Source organism: Camellia sinensis, chromosome 3, assembly GCF_055761805.1.
Source record: "Camellia sinensis isolate YWXY chromosome 3, ASM5576180v1, whole genome shotgun sequence".
Lineage (NCBI taxonomy): Eukaryota > Viridiplantae > Streptophyta > Magnoliopsida > Ericales > Theaceae > Camellia > Camellia sinensis.
The window spans coordinates 1,803,565-1,824,064 of record NC_138963.1 but is presented as its reverse complement, the minus strand read 5'-3'; the positions used below and the strand labels follow the sequence as shown (position 1 = coordinate 1,824,064).

The window sequence follows — 20,500 nt, the reverse complement described above, 5'->3', positions numbered from 1 at the left end:
TCACTATTCCAATCAACAACACACTTGCCATGATACCCCATCCCATAAAAATACAAAAATAGAAAATAAAAAAAATTAGAGTCAGCCAATTGATGTAGTTCACTCTGGTGGGTTAGTACCGGAAGGAAGGGTCCATTGCATAAGTGAGGCCCAAAAAAAACGTCCATTGCATTAGTGAGGCCCTTGAATTGGTTGTTGATTTAGGATTGATTGACCATGTTCCAAATATATATAGCCTATACCACGTCATCAGATAGAATTTGTCTAACCAATAATTGTTAACCATCATTGCATAAATACTAATATTAAAATCAAATACAATGAAATCCACAACAATTCACTTTGGTCAGAGAAATAACTCGTATAATTTACAAAAGCCACAATAAATAGTCTTAATGAGGAATCTCATAACCATGCTTGTGCCGAGAGAAGTTTCTCTATATTGTCGTGGATATCAACATAAAACCCTTGGAAACGTGCATTCTCATTGGTATATGAGAGAATCCATTTCTGAAATTACATGTGTTTCTACTTCTCATCACTTGTAGAACTCAAAATCAGTATCTGGCTTCTTTAACATTTGTCCGGTAACCCTTCTCAAAGTCCTTCGGAAGTATAACATTAATGGTTCTTGCATGCAGAATGCATGCATTCCTGCTTCTTGACATATAGCTGCTATCTGCGCATCACAAACTAAATCATAAGCAACAAAGAAGACAAAATTTTATGAAGACGACGATGAATAAGAAGATATCGGGCCCTGTTATCACAAAAATGATGAGACAACTGGATGTAATAACACTTGATCTATCCTTAAGTACATTTTCGTGATCTAATCTAAATGAAAGAAAGTACAGGAATAAGGGTCAATCAGCAAAACGTGGAAAGAGAACACAGGGAGCAAGACAACATTTTTGGAAACACACACAACCCGTTTAAAGCTATTAGTAGTATCAATGAAAAAATATTTTATCCAAAAAAAAAAAACAAGCGTATTTTTTCTTTTTGCCTCTTTTGTTTCTTTGTTGGTAAGCAAACCCAAGAGATATTTTCCAAAAAGTTTTCAGAACTAACAATTCAGATTGACACATTACTAATGACAAAAACAATGCAGCCAAAAACACAAACGCTTGCACATACATTCATTCTTCAATCAACGTGACAGCAGGAAACTACAAATTAAACAAAGATTAACCATTTTTTTTTTTTTTTATGTCGCAAAGATTAACTACTTAAAGAGTAAGAGTATCTACTGCAGGTCATATGATACGGAAAACAGAAGGGAAAAAACCAAGTAAGTAGATTTAAAGGGAAACAATCAACTAACCTCAGAAGCACTTATTTTATCAAGTTCAAGCCACAGTCCTCTAAGTCAACTTCATCACTCAAGTTCATCTTAGCAGTGCAAACCTATGAAGGAACAACCAGTAGCTAATATCTATTTAACTAACAATGAAGTCTAGCAAAATCATATATATATATAGAGAGAGAGAGAGAGAGTCCCACAATTTAGAAGACGATTACCACAGAATCAAGCAAAGTAGGCTGGAGATTCATTTTACGGCTTTCAAATTGACAGAAAAATTAAAGATGCTTTAATCAAAAGGATGTTACAAATACCAAAACACAACTGACCTGAAAAACAAGCCTCTTTTAAGGGAATTCAATCTTTACTAGGGCATAGAAGTGCTGGGTCCAAGGTGTCTGCATGGTTAGTTGCAATTATATCCTTCACAACTTGACTGACATAAAATTAGCCAATGATACACTAATATGCAGACATTTAGCACGCTTACTACATTAAATAGTCTCTAAACCAACCAAACAATAGTTTCATAAACAAGAGTAAAATCAAAAGCAGAAGAAAATATCTAGAATGATTAATATCTTCAGAGACTTGTGAAAAAATGTATATAAAAAAATAGCACTGCTCAACCTGGTAAAACTCAAAAAAGCACATGGCATTAGGTGAACAGAGTAGAGCCTGCATGTCATTCTCAACTGACCTCTTCTTAGGCTTGACTATGTCTTCTACTACTTCCACTACCCTTCTATACAACTACTCTCTCTCCCCCTCTCTCTCTCTCTCCAAACAACTACTATATAATGGCATCATCCGATCACTTCATTTACTAAACCTAATTTAGTAGCAACCTACAGTGCAAAGGCCACAAACATGGCCTTGTTCCTAGCTTTCTATTTACTCATGCTCAGTGCAAAGGCCACTTTGAATAGGCATGCATTGATGGGGGTAGTTTCCTTTTGCGGATTGGTGTGTACCAGGATAGCTGCCCAGAGGCAGAAGCCATTATCTACTCTTGGGTGGAAAGGGCTTTGTCTGAGGACCATAGAATGGCAGCTTCACTGCTTCATCTCCATTTCCATGATTGCTTTGTCAATGCAAGTCATGCTATATATTATGCTTATTATTCCTGTTTTCTTTGTAAAACCAAACCAAACCAAGCCTTAAGTCTCATCAAATGGAGTCGGCTACATAAATCCTTCTCTACTCGGCCCTATCAAAGGTCATTTCGTTAGTTAAATTAAGTAGGTCCATATCTCTATTTACAACGCTAGTCAACGTTAATCTAAACCTACCCCGTCCCCTAACACTCCCATCTACCGTTACAACATCACATCTCTTCACTACTGCCTCTATTGGTCTCCGTTGAATGTGACCAAACTATCTCAATCAATTCTCTCTCAACTTATCTTCTATCGATGCTACTCCTACCCATTCCCGAATATACTTATTCCTAATTATGTTATGTCTTGTCTAGTCTTGCCACTCATCCACCTTAGAATTCTCATCTCAGCCACACTCATCTCATCCATATATTATTTCTTGGTTGCCCAACACTCCGTCCCATACAACATCGCTTGTCTAATAGCCATTCTATAAAACTTACCATTTAGTCTAGTGGTAATTCGTTTATCGCGCAGTACCCCAGACGCACTTCTCCACTTACACTATCCCACCTTAATCCTATGGGCTACATCCGCATCAATCTCCCCCGTTGTTATGATAATTCGACCCTAAATAACGAAAATGTTTACTCTTAGACAGTTCTTGGTTCTCAATCTTCACTTCTCCTCTGTTTTCATTGTTACTGTTACTAAATTTACACTCCATGTATTCTATTTTAGTTCTGCTTATCCGGAATCCTTTAGATTCAAGAGCTTTTCTCCAAATCTCCAACTTTGTGTTAACTCCTTCTCTAGTCTCATCCACTAGCACAATATCGTCTGCAAAAAGCATACACCATGGCACGTCATCCTGAATATTTCTCGTCAACTCATACATAACTAAAGCAAAAAGATAAAGACTTAAGGTAGATCCTTGGTGTAACCCTATAGTGATAAGAAATTCATTTGTCTCTCCAACAGGCAATCTAATAGTGGCCACCACCCTTCATACATGTCCCTAATCATAGCAATGTAATCTTTTGTCACCCCTTTCTTCTCTAACACCCAGTGTTTTTAAAGGCTCAAGGCGCACTAAGGCGCTGAAGGTCTCTCGGGGCCAAGGCGCAAGGCGAGGCGCAAGCTTTATTGAAGCAATGCGCACAGTCTTAGTAAAAAATAAATAAATTACGATAGACTAATCATTTATAGTATTGAGACAATTTTTTTAAATAATATGTTCTTGTTAATCATTTATTTATTATATTTTTTAAATAATATGTTCTTGTTAATTTTTTTTTATTTTTTTTATTTTACATACATATATTTGTGTTTTTTTATTAATATGTATAAATATATATTATATAAGATATAAGATAATATATACTTATATATATTACATAAGATATAGGTAAAATTATTTTATACTTATATGTATATATATATACTAATATATATACATATTAAGATAGGAACCAAACAGAGGCTAGATAAGACAGAGAGAAGCCGAGAGAGAGAGAGAGAGAGAGAGAGAAGAGAGAAGCGAGAGGCGAAGGCGAAGGCGAGAGAGATAGAGAGAGCAATCGAAGTCGAAGGGAGGTCAAGTCATCGAAGTTGAGAAGATGAAGTTCACGGGAGGTGGTCGAAATCGAGAAGAAGAAGTCGGTGAAGTCGAAGGAAGGCCATCGAAGTTGTCACTGACCAAGTTTGTTCTCCTTTACTCTTCTCTTTCCTCTGTTCTCCTTTACTCTTCTGCTCTTTTGTGTACTCTTCTCGCTGCCGTGTCCAAATTTCGTGTCCAGCCGTTAGATCAAATTCAAAGAAAAAAAAAAAAGCCCCTCAGGCTCGCACCTTGCGCCTTGCTGCACCTGGTTTAAATCGCATCCAAGGCGCGCAACTCTTCAAACACGCCTCACCTGGGTCCCCTTCAGGCACAATGGGTGGGCCTCGCTGTGCCTTGCGCCTAGGCGCATTTTTCACAACACTGCTAACACCCACCATATTATATCTCGGAGCACTCTATCGTATGCTTTCTCAAGGTCGATAAACACCATATGAATGTGTCTTTTCTTTTCTCTATACTTTTCTATTACTCTCCTCAAAAGATAAATCGCTTCCATTGTTGACCTACCAGGCATAAACCCAAATTGATTCTCTGACATCTCTGTTATATCTCACAATCGTCGTTCCATCACCCTCTCTCACACTTTCATTATATGACACATTAGCTTGATTCCTCTATAGTTGTTACAATTCTGGATATCTCCTTTATTCTTATAAATTGGCACTAAAATACTCTTTCTCCACTCATCTGGCATGTTCCTAGTCAACAAAATTTTACCAAACAACCTAGCCAATCAAGCAACCCTCTTTTTGCCCAAACACTTTCAAGCTTCAATAGGGATATCATCGGGTCCTAAAACCTTATTTGATTTCATCTTCTTAAGTGCAATCTCCACTTCAAAGTACCTAATTCTGCGATAGAACCTATAGTCTTGGTTTCTAATATTACTGGTTATTTCTTCCCCCACTGTCATACTTCCATGTTCCTTATTTAATAATTCTTCCATCTTTTCTTAATCTCTTCATTTTCACTAATACCTTAGAATCCTCACTCTTGATGCACTTAACTTGATTAAAATCTCTTGTACTCTCCCGTATCTTAGCAAGTTTGTATACCCTCTTCTCTCCCTCCTTACTATCCAGTCCACTGTATAGGTCATCATAAGCTTTCAACTTAGCATTTTTCACTACTTTTTTGACCTCTTTATCAGCCAATCTATAGCTCTTAAAGTTTTCCTCGGTTCTACCCTTCTGCCACTTTTTAAAGCACTCTTTTTTTGCCTTAACTACCGCTTGAACCTCTTCCCTCCACCACAGAGTTTCCCTAGAGCTGGGTCCCGTCTCTTTCGACTCTCCAAACACTTCCCTTGAGATTCTCCTCATACAATTGGCCATCGAGTTCCACATAGTGTTAACATCATCTTCCAAGTCCCAAGTACCTTCCTTGTCCATTCTATTCTTAAATATTTCTAGTTTATCACATTTTAGGACCCACCCACCATCTCGTCCTACGACGCCCACCATCCTTTCTAACTTGGTATTATCCTCTAAAACCTAAATCTAGTACCAAAATCCTATGTTGAGAAGCCAGGCTCTCTCCAGGAATCACCTTACAATCATTGCATTTTAGGCGGTCTACTTTTCTCACTAAGAAGTAATCTATTTGCCTCTTAACTAACCTACTCTTAAAGGTTATCAAATGCTCCTCCCTCTTCTTATACATAGTATTGACCACCATTAGGTCAGAAGCCAACGCAAAATCTAAGATACTCTCTCCAGCCTCATTTCTATCATCAAAATCGTATCCACCATTTATCTATGCCTACATGGCCATTAATATCTCCACCTATAACCAGATTATCTCCTACGGGTATCTCCTGTAGGATCTTATCCATTTGCTCTCAAAAATCCCTCTTAGTCTGATCATATTATCCTACTTGAGGGGCAAATGCACTAATAATGTTCACTATATTCCTTCCAATAACTAGTTTAACTAACATAATCATATCCTCTTTCCTAATAACCGCCCATAAATTTTTTGGAAAAGTGTCCTCAATGCAATGTTGCCAGTACTGCATTATGAACACTTTCTAGTGGGATTTTTCAGTGAATATAGTATTACTATTTTGCTTTTAAAGCATTATAATACTAATGAACAAAGGTGGTCTGCAAGTTTTTCAGGGATGTGGTGCATCAGTGCTATTAGACGACACGCCGAGTTTCGTTGGTGAAAAAACTGCATCACCAAACTTGAATTCTCTAAGAGGGTTTGAAGTGATTGATGGAATAAAATCTGATCTCGAATCTATTTGTCCTCCTAAGACGGTCTCTTGTGCTGATATACTTGCTACTGTAGCCAGGGACTCGGTTACTCTGGTATGTGATGTCAGCAATTTCCACTCTCCTCCTGAGGAATGTGAACTTGCTGTGTGGTGTAATGTGGAGTAGGACTTCCATTACTTCAAATATTTGTGCTCTATATATGCACTAATCAATATGCAGTGACCAAATTCCAATTTAATCATGTCTTAACTGAAAAAATTTGCAGTCAGGTGGGCCAGGTTGGGAAGTCCAGATGGGAAGGAGGGAGGGACAGCTTGACTGCTAGCATAACAGCAGCAAACAAAGACATTCCGGAACCTAATTCTAGCATGGCCACACTAGTGACCAAGTTCCAAAATGTTGACCTCACACTTAATGACATGGTCACACTCTCAGGTAAACATAATTTTCATTGCAAGTAAATGTTTGGTTTCCAAAAGAACAACTCTCTTACTTCATTTGGGCAGGGGCACACACGATGGGAAAAGCTCGTTGCTCGACATTCAGCTCTAGGCTGAATGTTAATAGCAACTCAAATAACCCAGATATAAACACCGACTTCCTGCAGTCACTCCAGCAGTTATGCTCAGAATCAAACAGCGACACAACACTAGCACATCTTGATCTTGTGACCCCATCAACATTTGATAACCAGTACTATGTTAACCTAATTTCTGGGGAGGGATTGTTCGCCTCCGACCAGATCCTTGTCACTGGAGATGATTAGACACGGGAAATTGTTGAATCTTATGCAAATAATCCGGCAATCTTTTTTGAGGAATTTAAGAAGTCTATGCTGAAAATGGGAAACTTGGGACCTTTGACTGGAGAAGATGGTGAAACCGCAAAAACTGTAGGTCTATCAATCAAGTTTAGCTCTTCGACAACACCTACATGTAATGGCTCTGTTGTTTGGGTGATAAGATTTGGAAGCTTTCTGTAGTAGCCGGTCATGTAACTGAACTACACTAGCAATGTCAACATAAGTTGTGTGTGAACTTTCTAGGATAATGTTATAAGTTACAAATTCTCTGTGAGCAATCTATGATTATGTTATAACTTGCAAGTTCTCTGTGAGCATTCTATAGCCTACAACAAGTTATTGCATTATAAACCAAAAAATTAAGATTGCGTAAACTTGTAAAACCCAACTTAATAATATCCAAGACCAAGAATAAAATGAAGACAAGAAAGACCTCCACTAATAAGAGTTTTTCGAGGCCACATGAAGAGCAATGCTGCGTCGTCCAAATTTTGGCTTGCTCAAATCGTCTGAATTTTGGCTTGTCGGTTGTCCAGCAAGAAGGTGACAGCCGCGGTTGACAAGTGTGGCACCGGTCATCAAGGTGCTCATCCAGGCGATCGAGCAACAAGCACAAAGTCGGATTTTTGAGCAAACTCAAATTCGAGCTACCAATCATTTTTGATGAATAAAAACCTTCTATACTGTCGACAAGAATTTGGTAATAGCCAACTCTAAATTCTAGCTCTTTGGGAGCTTAATTAATCCCAAAACAGTAGGCTCTACCACAGTGACAGTATGTTGAGTAGAGCAAAAACTAAATATCCAAGAATTCAAAAGCCTAAATTTGAGGACTTAGAGCATCTCCAACAGTGCATCAAAATTTTCACCAAATTTGAGTAAAAGGTCTATTTGATATCAAGTGCCCCAATAGAGATTTTTGAAGCTCCATTAGAACACCGGTCGACTAGACGGATGTCCATCTGGTCGACTAGTCAATGTAAATTTTGTACAAATTTCTGCTTTGAGGTGGTCATCCGGAGGGTCCACCAGGCAAACGATCGGGCGGATGTATGGCCAGTCGACTGGCCAATGTAAATTTTTCACAAATTTTTGCCTTGAGATGGTCATCCGGTGGTGAAAATCTAACGATTATGAACAGTGATTTGATAAAAGGCACATCTATCCTCAATTAGATGAAAGATTTGAGAAGTCTTAGATTTGATGAAAGATTTAGTGAACATTGAAGTAGTAAAAAGGAAGTTTTTTCATCAAATTTAAATTTGATGAACCATTGGATGGTCTTACAAGTTGTAAAATATACAATACAAAAAACAGACTCAAATTTAAGCCAACAAAGCCCTATACCCACCACAATTGTGCCAAACCAAAACAAGTGGCATTTCGTTGTGTTAAACCCTAAATGCAAAATTGATCACATGTATATATGTATGAATGTATGTATGGAGGTAAAAAAAACAGTAAATTTTGAATTCTATAATGAGACCCGAGTTGGAAGCAAACTAATCCTCAATTAAGGGTATTCATAAGACGATAGCCAAAATAATAAGAATAGAAGTAAGAACATACATAGAATTTATACGCAAGATGGGGCTTCTCCGATACGATTAGCCTCAAACCTCGGAGTGGCGGACGGCTTCAAGAGGTCGCCTTTGAGGTCGTCTTCATACGACACCATATACATATATACATATACACACTGCACTAGTGCACTTTTCACTTCAGTTGAGAAGACTTGACAGTAACCAACCACCAAGAACAACAAACAACATCCAACTCAGTGCCCGCCGGATATAAGTTGGGCGGAGTTGAGTTTGGGCCGGACTTTTGACCCGATAATAAAAATAACTCTAATTTTGGATCTATATTTAAAATTTTCTTCGTCTAAGAATAAAAAACTAAACTATTATTTCTTTCTCTATCTTCTTCTGTACAATAATATAATATAAAACACCATTATTTATCCTCTCTCTCTCTCTCTCTCGCGCATCTCATCTCATCATGTGGAGGAGAGACCTCGCTGTGATGATCCGTGGCATTATCCGATTTCGATTGAACAATACCAGAGTTGAAATTACTGCAAGAAATCTGATCTCGTTGTTGAATTGGAATCAAATGATCGGCCGAAACGGATCTACCGAACAATCATGGTTCTCATCCTCTTCCTCCTCTCTCTCTGTCGCCGCCACAAATCCAACCTCAGTCCGCCAATCTCGAAGGAAATCCAGGAGATCGTCCACGATCACCGCCCAATCCAAATCGACATGGGGAAGGTTGAGCCTCAAGCAGCTGCTGCAGGGCTCCAATCTCAATGACTTACACGCCAATGTTGTTCCGCCTGTCGCCACAACCTTACTACTAATCTGCCATGGTTATGGAGTCCTTCAAGCGCTGGGATCATTCTTGTCTTTACTAGGTAAGGTAACTTTGCTGTTCGCCTCACCTCACCTAGTTATCTATATTTCTATTTAATTCTATATATATATATATATATATAAAGCAAAGGGGTTTAACCTGCATGGCTGTGGGAGTTTTAGTTGCGTTTGGGAAAGTTTTATAAATATATTTTAAAAGTATGTGTTGTATTTTGAATTTGTGAATTATGAAATTATGATTTGAGTGTAGAAAATTTGTTTAGTTATGGTTTTTGAATAGAGTGTTAAATTGAGTTTTCAATTGAATGTGGAATTGAGTTTTAAAAGTTTAATTTGACATGTGAAGTAAGAAAATTTGTTTGGTTATAAATTATGGAAAGAGTTTTCAAAACTTAATTTAAATTATTATAACTCATAACAAAATAAATTACTTTCACACTATTAAAAATTCTGATCAAGACTCATAATCAAACTCTTTTTGAAATTTAATTAAAATAATTTATTATTTACAAAAAATAACATTAATCAATTTTTAATTAAAAATACTACAAAGAAAATAATTTTTTTTCAAAATAAATATTCAAAAAACATAAATCATAAATATTTAAATAACTTAAATAAGCTAAAAAATTTAATAAGTAAAAAATTAAAATAAATATTCAAAAAATTTAATTCGTAAAAATTTAAATAATTTAAATATTCAAAAAAATTAAATAATTTAAAATGTTAATATTTTAAATTTAAAAGCAGCTCTACACTCAAATCGTAATCAAACACATAAAACAAAACTCAATTAAGAAATTATTTTTAAAATTTATAATTAAACACATAACTCGAAATTCCATATTACTTTCACAACTCTACACTCAAATCGTAACTAAATACATAACAAAAAAACTAAAATATTTAAAAATATTTTTATAAAATAGAGTTTGAATTTATTTTTATAAAATATTTTAAAATTTAAAAAATTAAAATCGTAATGTTTTGAAATTAAAATATTTAAAAAATTAAAAAAATCGTAACATATTTAAATGTTAAAATATTTAAAATCTTAACAAAATTAAAATATTTTTAAAATATTTAAATATTTAAAATATTTAAAAAATTAAAATATTGATTTGAATTGAATTTTGAAAAGAATTGGTTCTGAGTTTTGAAAAGTAATGATTATGTTTTGAATTGAGTTTTGAAAAATTTGTGTAGAATTATAATTTGAAAGCTCAAAACAAATAATACACTCAAATCAATGGGTGGAACTATAATTTGAGAGTTGTGCCAAACAGAGCCTTAATGTTTCAATCTTAATTTTTTATTTGTTATTTTTTTAAAAAAAAAATTAATTTTAACATTTATTAATTTTTCTCAACCTACAAGGCTTTTTTATTTTTCTTATAATTACTGTAGTACCTTTTTCAAAATAAATAATTTATATATTAAAAAAAATTTAAAACAAATATAAATAGGGCAAATTACAAACATTCCCTCGAGATTTGTTGAAAATATAGATTTTCTCCTGAAATTTAAGAAATTATATCCCGTCCCCTGAGATTTATATTTTCATAACAAATTGTCCCCTGAGGTTTTTATTTTCATACAGATTTCTCCCTAATTTTTCCTAATTTTTTATGAAAATTTGACCATCATGGGACAATTTGTAATTTCTCAAACCTCAGGAGAAATTTGTATTTTTATTAAATCTCGAGGGGGTGTTTGTAATTTGCCCATATAAATATCTATATCTATATATATCTCTAACCCTTAAGTTTTGTAAGAATTCCAATATCTGAACTTTAATTTCTTAATTTTTTTTGATTTTTTTTATAAAAAAAAACTTAACACTTATTAAATTCTTCTACATCTTTTCAACTTTTCCAATACACACACTTTTTGTAACTTTTCACATGTCTATTGTAAACAGTGAGTCTCTTTTTTGTTTTCTCATTTTTGACTTCTTACTTCTACACTTTCAACTTCAGTGACCACGTATACAAACAGTAAGTCTTCTTTTTGCTTTCTCCTTTTTGACTTTTCCTTTTACTTACTGTTTTAATATTGCAGTTAGATAGCGCATAAAAATATTTGTGATTTGTCTAGCGAATAAAAAATTATAATTTGATTTTTTTAATATGATTGAAGTAAGATAAATATAAACTCTCAAAAAGAAAAAAAAATGTGATTATAATTAGTTGAATGATTCTTTTTTTTTGATGTGATTGTAGTTAGTTTATTAGTTTTTTTTTTCATTTATTTATTTTATTATGTAAAAAATGTAATGTGATTGTAGTTTGTTCAATGACTCTTTTTTTTAATAGGATTGTTGTAGTTAATTCAATAATTTTTTTTAATGTTATTTAATCTTTTTCTTTACTATTTTAATTTTATTTTTAATATGATTAAAGTTAGATGAACATAAACACTCATAAAGAAAAAAAAATGTGATTGTAGTTAATTCAATTGTTCTTTTTTTTTAATACGATTGTAGGTAGTCAATGGTTCTTTTTTTCATTTATTTATTTTTTTTATTATGGAAAAAATGTGATGTGATTGTAGCTTGTTCAATGGTTCTTTTTTTTAATGTGATTTAATCTTTTATTTACTGTTTTAATGGTTTTTCTTTACAATTATTTATGAAAAAAATATTATTGTAGTTAGATAATATAAAAATATTTGTGATTTGATTTGATTTGATTTTTTTTCTAATTTGATTTTTCAAGTACCAATTATTGATATTGATTAGATTGTATTTTGAAAAAAAAAATTGTAATTGATTTTTTTAACTCACTATATTTTTTGAAAAAAAAAATTATTGTATTTTTTTAACTATCAATTCATTTAATTTGTGATTTGATTTTTAACTCACTCTGTTTTTTGAAAAACAAAATAGATTGTACTCATTAGGATCACATAATGTACCAATTATTGATGATAATTAGATTGTATTTTGACCCTAAAAAATTGTAATTAATCTTTTTAACTCATTATGTTTTTTGAAAAATAAATTATTGTGTTTTTTAATTATTAATTGACTTAATTTGTGATTGATTTTTTTAATTATTGATGATGATTAGATAGCATTAAAAAAATTGTGATTTGTATTATTGAAGTTATCTTTTTTTGTTTATAATTTTATTTTTTAATATGATTGAACTTAGATAGACATAAACACTCACAAAAAGAAAAATTTGATTGTAATTTGTTCAATGGTTCTAAATAATTTTTTTTATTTACTACTTTGATGGTTATTTTTTTCAATTGTTTTTTCTATTATGACAAAAATATCATTGTAGTTAAATAGCATTAAAAAAATTGTGATTTGTATGATTAAAGTTATCTCCTTTTGTTTATAATTTGATTTTTTAATATGATTGAAGTTTAACTCACAAAAAAAAAATGTGATTGTAATTTGTTCAATGGTTCTAAATAATATTTTTATTTACTATTTTAATGATTTTTTTTTTATTATGAGAAAAATATTATTGTAATTAGATAACATTAAAAAAATTGTGATTTGTATGATTGAAATTATCTTCTTTTGTTTATAATTTGATTTTTTTAATATGATTGAAATTAGATAAACATAAACACTCACAAAAAGAAAAATGTGATTGTAGTTTGTTCAATGCTTCTAAATAATCTTTTTATTTACTATTTTAATGGTTCTTTTTTTTAATTATTTTTTTTATTATAAGAAAAATGTTATTATAGTTAGATAGTATTAAAAAAAATGTGATTTGTATGATTGAAGTTATCTCATTTTGTTTATAATTTGATTTTTTAATATGATTGAAGTTAACTCACAAAAAGAAAAATGTGATTATACTTTGTTCAATGACTCTAAATAATATTTTTATTTACTATTTTAATGGTTCTTTTTTTTAATTATTTTTTTTATTATGAGAAAAATATGATTGTAGTTAGATAGCATTAAAAAAATTGTGATTTATATGATTGAAGTTATCTCTTTTTGTTTATAATTTGATTTTTTTAATATGATTGAAGCAAGATAAATATAAACACTCACAAAAAGAAAAATGTAATTGTAATTTGTTCAATGGTTCTAAATAATCTTTTTATTTACTAATTTAATTGTTCTTTTTTAAAAGTTATTTTTTTTATCATGAGAAAAATATGATTGTAGTTAGATAGCATTAAAAAAATTGTGATTTGTATGATTGAAGTTATCTCCTCTTGTTTATAATTTGATTTTTTAATATGATTGAAATTAGATAAACATAAACACTCACAAAAAGAAAAAATGTGATTGTAGTTTGTTCAATGGCTCTAAATAATCTTTTTACTTACTATTTTAATGTTTTTTTTTTCAATTATTTATTTATTATGAGAAAAATGTGATTGTAATTAGATAGCATTAAAAAAATTATGATTTGTATGATTGAAGTTATCTCCTTTGTTTATAATTTGATTTTTTAATATGATTGAAGTTAGATAATTGTAGTTTGTTCAATGGTTCTTTTTTTTAATATGATTTAATCTTTTTATTTTCTGTAGTTAGATAGTATAAAAATATTTGTGATTTGTATGATTGAAGTTATCTCTTTTTGTGATTTTTATTTGGTCTAACTAAAAAAAATTATAATTTAATTTTTTAATATGATCAAAATTAGATAAATGTAAACACTCACAAAAAGAAAAATGTAATTATAATTAGTTCAATAATTTTTTTAATGTGATTGTAATTAATTTAATATTTTTTTTTGAATTTAATTTCGTACATAACACAAGTAATATACTTAGTTAATTAATTATCACAAAAGACATGATGAATAATGAAATGCTTTTCAGTGGGGTTGGTTGGTTGTTCAACGGGGAGAATTAATATCCTATCCCAAAAAAAAAAAAAAACATTAAGAGTGAAAACATAATTATAAAATTATAAAAATAATTTATGTATTTAATTATATTTTTTTAAATTCAAAAATTAAAATTTAAAAATAATATATGATTGAAAAAATATAAAATAATAATTCTTTTTACATATGAATAAATAAATAATGCAAATTGCAAGAAAAAAAATAAATCTATTTATTTTAACCTAAAAAAATTCAAAAATAATAAACAAATTAGTTAAAATGATAAATTTTACATTGTTTATATAGTGAAGTTATCTAACATTAATAATGTCTTAATAATTTAAGGGTTTTATTTAATATTGTATGAAATTTATGAATTTTATTAAATAATGTTAAAATATGTATGAATTTTTGATAATATATATACAAAATCTCAGGAGAGGTAAGTGTAATTTGCCCATATTGATAATGAGGTAAGTGTAATTTGCCCATATCGATAATGAATGAGGCTTCTTGGTTCATGAATATTTTTGCCTTCTCACATGCAAATCAAAGGGTAATATGGTAATTTTTATTTCCAAGTAATGTCGTTTTTACAAACTTAACAGATTGAAGAGATCTTGATAATAGTTTAAAAAATACGAGAAATTGGTGCAATTATTAAAAATATAGAAGAGATTTCTATAATTGTCAAAGGCCTGAAGAGAGTTAAGTGTAATTTACTCTACAAATAATCCATTATGATATTATCATTACTATTAGCATGAGATCATGAAGCATTGCCATTTAAAAATTTATTTTGAATAAAATGTCAGCCAAATTCCCACACCACCCTACGTACCATCCAATCTAAATTAGTCTCGACTTTTTTATGGTTGTGACGTTTAATTATATGTATTCTATGTAATAATGTCTTCTCCAATGAATTTCATTAGTTTGGCATTTTCCTTCCACTAATCGAATTGCTTAAGAATGCGTTAGGGGATGTCATTTTTAGGAGTTGGAAAATATGTTGGACATTAATGGCATCGGCAAGTGAGGGAAGAGGTTCATTGACCTCTGACTGTATTCCCACTTTTGGACTTCCTTCTGTCTAATAAGTCTACAATTAGACTATTAACTCAACCGACCAACCAACCACTCACTCGCCACCAACCCCATTTTAATTTGCTATCTGATGCCATTACCACTTCCCATTTTTTCTTTGCTTTGTGATTTTCTCTCTTTGGTTCATTAACCTTCTCAACTAGATGTTACTGCAGTGCTATGTCAGTTGGAATGTTTTTAACTTGCCGGATTATAATAATTGGTATAATAGCTAGATATGGGGTGAACCACCAAGTTATACCATGTCTATATGTGTGTGACACATATTGACCATGAAAGCCACTCCACAATTTCTTTTCATTACTTATTATTACTATTGGTAACATATATATATATATATATATATATATTTCTTTTCATTTCCGTATGGTTTGCATGATATGCCTTTCTTTCGAGTGAGTGTAACATATCGGTCATCTTTGTTATAATCATTTATATTCATTCATGCATGCTTCTCAGCTTATCCTCCCTGAGGACCTCTTTCGAGGTCATTGCTTGATTCCCAAGTAGTAATTAAATAGTAGACTTTGTAGTACATTATTATATTCAAGAATATGTCATTCTCATCAATGTGCTAGCTATTGTCCAACCGACCAAACAAGTCTTTTTTGCGTGCATTATAACTTGGCATCCATTCTCATATTCGATAGAGTCTGCCACACACCTAATTAAAATATGATTTGGGCATCTATTCTACTTTTTGATAGAGTCATTTTCAAGGTCACACACGACTTAAATTGACCAGTTTTATATGACAAACATGTTATTGTCTGGTGTTAGAAATTCTTACTAGTAAGTCAGAGAGAGAACATAACAATCCAAGCAGAAATCCTATCCTCAATTAAAAATCCCAAAGATATATCCCTATACCAGGACGACTCCATAAAAGCCTAAAGTATGCGTGAAAGAAATTTTTTTACTATTTACTCATGTTATCTCTAATCACATTTTCTATGAATTTGATGTCGGATGGTCTTTGGAGGACAACACAATGGCCTCAGACTTTTCATCTTGCAAGGCATCCGTACAACCGTTTTTTAATGAAGCTAAATTGAAAGCAATTGACAGTAAGGCTTCATTTGGAAACAAATTATTTTAGTAATTTTTTAGTTGTTTGGCTAAAATTAATATGAGGTAAAAAAAAATTAGTAGGTTTAGAATGATTTTCTGAATTTTTACGAAAAGATGTGCAAAAAGTAGAAAGAAAATAGAATCTTTGACTTTTTAGTATAAGTTGTTGGCTTTTTAGGTTTTTTAATGACTTTTTGAGTTTTAGACTAAAATATTGAGTGCCAAACGAGGCCTAAGGATTAAAGTTATTATGATTATAATTCAAACAGATACCAAAGAACAAAATTGAACAGAGTGATTTCATGTGATTGTGATCCTCCATTATATTATCTAACGGTAAGTGTAATGATATATTCTAATTTAAAATAATTATAAATTTTCATTCCTATTTTACAATCACTAAACATGTAATGGAGAGCATCAAAGTCTGGTTTTATGATTTCTTTTTTTCCACGTTAAAATTTGAAGGAGCCGTGAATTACCAGAACACTTCCACCATATTTATCAGTAGGCAACAAAATTCTTACACTTATAATTGAAAAGTGCTATAAATATATGTAGTGGGGCTGCAATGTGGGATATAAACAGAGAAATTGATCCTCCAACCAACAACATACATTGCAAAAGTTGTGGATTCAGCTACCCACTTCCTTCGTTCAAAAAAAAAAAAAAAAAGCTACCCACTAAAAAGGCCTAGATATGAAAATTAATGGAATCATTGATCAAGGACCTTTTTTTTTTAACTTATAAATAGGCACTTTGGGTTTCAGGCAACATAAAACATTCCTTCAACTCCCTCCCACAGCACTCCATGTCTGTTATTCTTTGCCATCCCCAGTGATCCATCTATTCCTGCTTTTCCTGCTTTCGTCCATCACCAACGATGCCTCCTATCAACCATGCTAATCCATCTCCATAAAAATCCCTCTCTTCTCCTCTCCAAATGCTTGTGTGTGTGTGTGTGAGTGTGTGTAGGCATCACCAAATTTGGATCGCCTGTCTAAAATTGAGGATTAAGTTGGCAAGCATCTTAATTTGTAAGAAAAACTACAATAGGCATACTTTTGAATAAAACTACTAGCATATGCATCGATACAGTCATATGTCATACTATTTAAAATGTGGAACAGGCTCAAATTAAATCAGAACATACTACTCTCTCTCACAAAAGAAGATAACAAAATCCATGCATGTTCTCTAACACAAATTACTAATACATGTTGAATTATTTGTTATTACCGTTGTACTAATGTCTTGTGTATGGATTTGTATTTGAAGGGAAAACAAACTCTAGCTAGCTAGCATATATATATATGGTTTCAGAAATGATGCAGAGAATATGGGAGGTGCTAGTGTTTTTAATCTTAGCCACTTTCACCAAGTCAGGATGCACAAGGCTGCCTTACTCGAGACCAAGCGACCCACTGGATGGCAGTGCAAGCTATTGTCTGAGCTGGAGGCTGGGCGTGGAGGCAAACAACGTAGGTGCATGGCGCACTGTGCCAACTCAGTGCTTGCAATACATCGAGAATTACATGACTGGCAGCCAATACCACCATGATCTCAATTTCATCGTGGAACAGATCACTAGTTATGTCAATGCTATAGATCTCTCTGCTGATGGCTTGGATGCTTGGATCTTTGACGTTGATGACACTTGCATCTCCAATCTCTTTTACTATCGAGAAAAGCGATTCGGGTAGGTAATCTAATTTCTCACCACACTCATTTTTCTATGGGGAAAAAAAATAAAAAATTTAATGGGTATATTACACCATTGGTACTTGCAACTAAAAAAATCTGAATAAGTGATCGAGTTTGGGGACCAACAATATAGTTAGTTAACCCTCCATTGTACATAATATATATGTAGGTGTGATCCATATGATCCAGAGGCATTTAAGGCGTGGGCACTGAGAGGAGGATGCACAGCGATACCTGCAGTTTTAAAATTGTTTAACAAATTGATAGAAAGCGGATTTAAGGTGTTCCTTGTTACGGGTAGAGATGAAGCTACTCTTGGCCAAGCTACCATTGACAATTTGCAGAATCAGGGATTCATTGGTTATGAAAGATTGATTTTGAGGTAAGATACATCTATATACATGCATTATTGTGGTGCAAAATATATATACACACAATGGCTTTTGTAAATATTATTAATATCGCAAATTCTAGTGGAGTACACATTCAATATGAAAGCCGCTTCATGATGTGCTAGCTATATTAATGAATCCGATTCTAGCTATTATGTATCCATGCAATGATCTAGCTATTATTCAAGAATTTCACAAGTACACAATAATACATGTTAATTTCCATTGGCTTTTGGCATTGGAAATGACAGAACTAGGGCGTACAAGGGGCAAAGCGCAGTGGTATACAAGTCTGAAATTCGAAAGCAATTGGAAGGAGAAGGTTATAGGATATGGGGGAATGTGGGAGACCAGTGGAGTGATCTTCAAGGGGATTGTATCGGCAATCGAACTTTCAAACTTCCCAATCCCATGTATTTTGTTCCTTGATTCACGGCAATGCACAAACGCACAAATAATAATAACAACAATACAAAAATTCAATGTATAGTTCAAAGCATTTATTTTTCTTTTCATGTAGTTTATTCCTTTCCTTGATTAATCCAAGGAATCAACAACCAATTGTGCAAATATTGTCTCTTGCATTGCATGGATTGTGTACAATAAATCTAGAGACATGAAAAGATGGACTTGAAATTTGCAATGAAAATACATTTAGCTATGGTTTTTTTTTTTAAAATTAAATAGTGACGTGGGCCTCACTAGACTTGGCCATCTGCATGTTTGAATAACAAAAATTGTGATCACTTTTTGTGGACTAAAACTCTGGGATTGTATAACGGGGATTTTTTATTATAATTATTATTATTATTATTTTTAGATCGGAACGGGGATTGGACATCTTATTGTTTTGTTTCATTATTTTGGTGGTCATATAAGTACAAGTAGGTCTTTAATTGGTTCAAATCGTCTTTAATTATTATAGTAAAAAATGAACCTCGAACCCTCAACTCTGAATAATGTAGGCTTAAAAACAACACTAATAGTAATACTCTGTGTGGTAGCTTTGATACTTTTTTTTTTTTTTTTTTTTAAATTTAAATTATATCTTGGGGGCTGTCACCGGCCCAGCAATAAATCTTTGATATCGGGGTTTCTATTTACATCAAAAAAAAAAAAAAAAAAAAAAAAAAAAAAAAAAAGAAGAAAGAAAGAAAGAAAGAAGTAGGCTTAATTAAAGTATTAAAATTTTAATTTTTATTATATTTTAATGTAAATTTATTAATAAGGACAACACATATTAAATTTTAAAATAAAATATATTTTTTTTGTAAGATTTAATAATACATGTAAACATTATAATAATGCGGAATTAAACTTTACAGGATCTTGAATTCAATACAACTCAAGAATAAAACGAACATACCTTTGTCAGCCATTGAATTAGAGAAGTTGAGAAAATACCCCTAATAGTTGAACCTTTAATTCTTGGCTCACCTTCTTCTCTCTGTCTCTCACTTTATTAGGATGACTATAAAACTTAGAGTGATGGAATAATACTCATGATATCTAAGGGGAGTCACCCATCCTTATATAGAGGAGAGAAGAGGGCCAGATAAACTCTATCAGAAGAATTCCTAATCCATCAAGGTTTCCTTCTTATCTTAGTGATTATATTAAAATTCTATTTACTGAACTTGATCTCAAATATTGGCTTTATCTATTTGTGGAGTTCAAATAAATTAAAAACATGTAGAAAATATGTAGGCTATTGGGCCACACTAGAAAAATAAATCCAACATTTTTATGATACACTCTAATCACATATATGTATTCTATATTTTCTTTTTTAAGTTTCAATTATTTTCTCTTCGTTTTCTTCTTCTTCCTCCTTACTATAGAACTCCAAATTACCCTACCAAAATTCACCATTATCATCAACATCAATTGTTTCTTATCCTTGCGGATAAAAGAAAATTTGAACAAAATCAAATAATTGACGAGAATAATAATGAAACCTATTTTTTTAAGTAACCCATCAAAGAA

The 20,500-nt window shown here is 31.9% G+C and overlaps 2 protein-coding genes and 1 long non-coding RNA gene across 4 annotated transcripts; 2 read left to right on the top strand and 1 right to left on the bottom strand.

Annotated features, from left to right (window-relative positions):
- Positions 1-265: 265 nt before the first annotated feature.
- Positions 266-9,023, bottom strand: LOC114297583 (uncharacterized). Its single transcript, XR_014363402.1, has 4 exons — positions 8,621-9,023; positions 1,636-1,704; positions 1,328-1,410; positions 266-679 (listed from the first exon to the last, which is right to left on the bottom strand). It is a non-coding gene; the product is annotated as an uncharacterized LOC114297583 (long non-coding RNA).
- On the top strand, positions 1,877-7,164 carry LOC114297580 (peroxidase 40). Its single transcript, XM_082917353.1, is given in 7 exon segments — positions 1,877-1,899; positions 2,256-2,400; positions 6,148-6,342; positions 6,515-6,553; positions 6,555-6,684; positions 6,756-7,127; positions 7,130-7,164. Coding segments are annotated over 7 exon segments (939 nt in total).
- LOC114297579 (acid phosphatase 1) lies at positions 9,018-19,186 on the top strand. 2 transcript variants are annotated; one of them, XM_082918945.1, is made up of 4 exons: positions 9,018-9,467; positions 17,697-18,117; positions 18,292-18,504; positions 18,766-19,186. In XM_082918945.1, the coding sequence occupies exons 2-4, from the start codon at positions 17,732-17,734 to the stop codon at positions 18,941-18,943; spliced, it is 777 nt and encodes a 258-aa protein (XP_082775071.1). In that variant the 5' UTR covers positions 9,018-9,467; positions 17,697-17,731; the 3' UTR covers positions 18,944-19,186. The 2 variants fall into 2 exon arrangements, with proteins under 2 accessions (XP_082775071.1, XP_082775070.1); XM_082918944.1 differs by lacking the exon at positions 9,018-9,467 and adding an exon at positions 17,160-17,455.
- Positions 19,187-20,500: the final 1,314 nt, after the last annotated feature.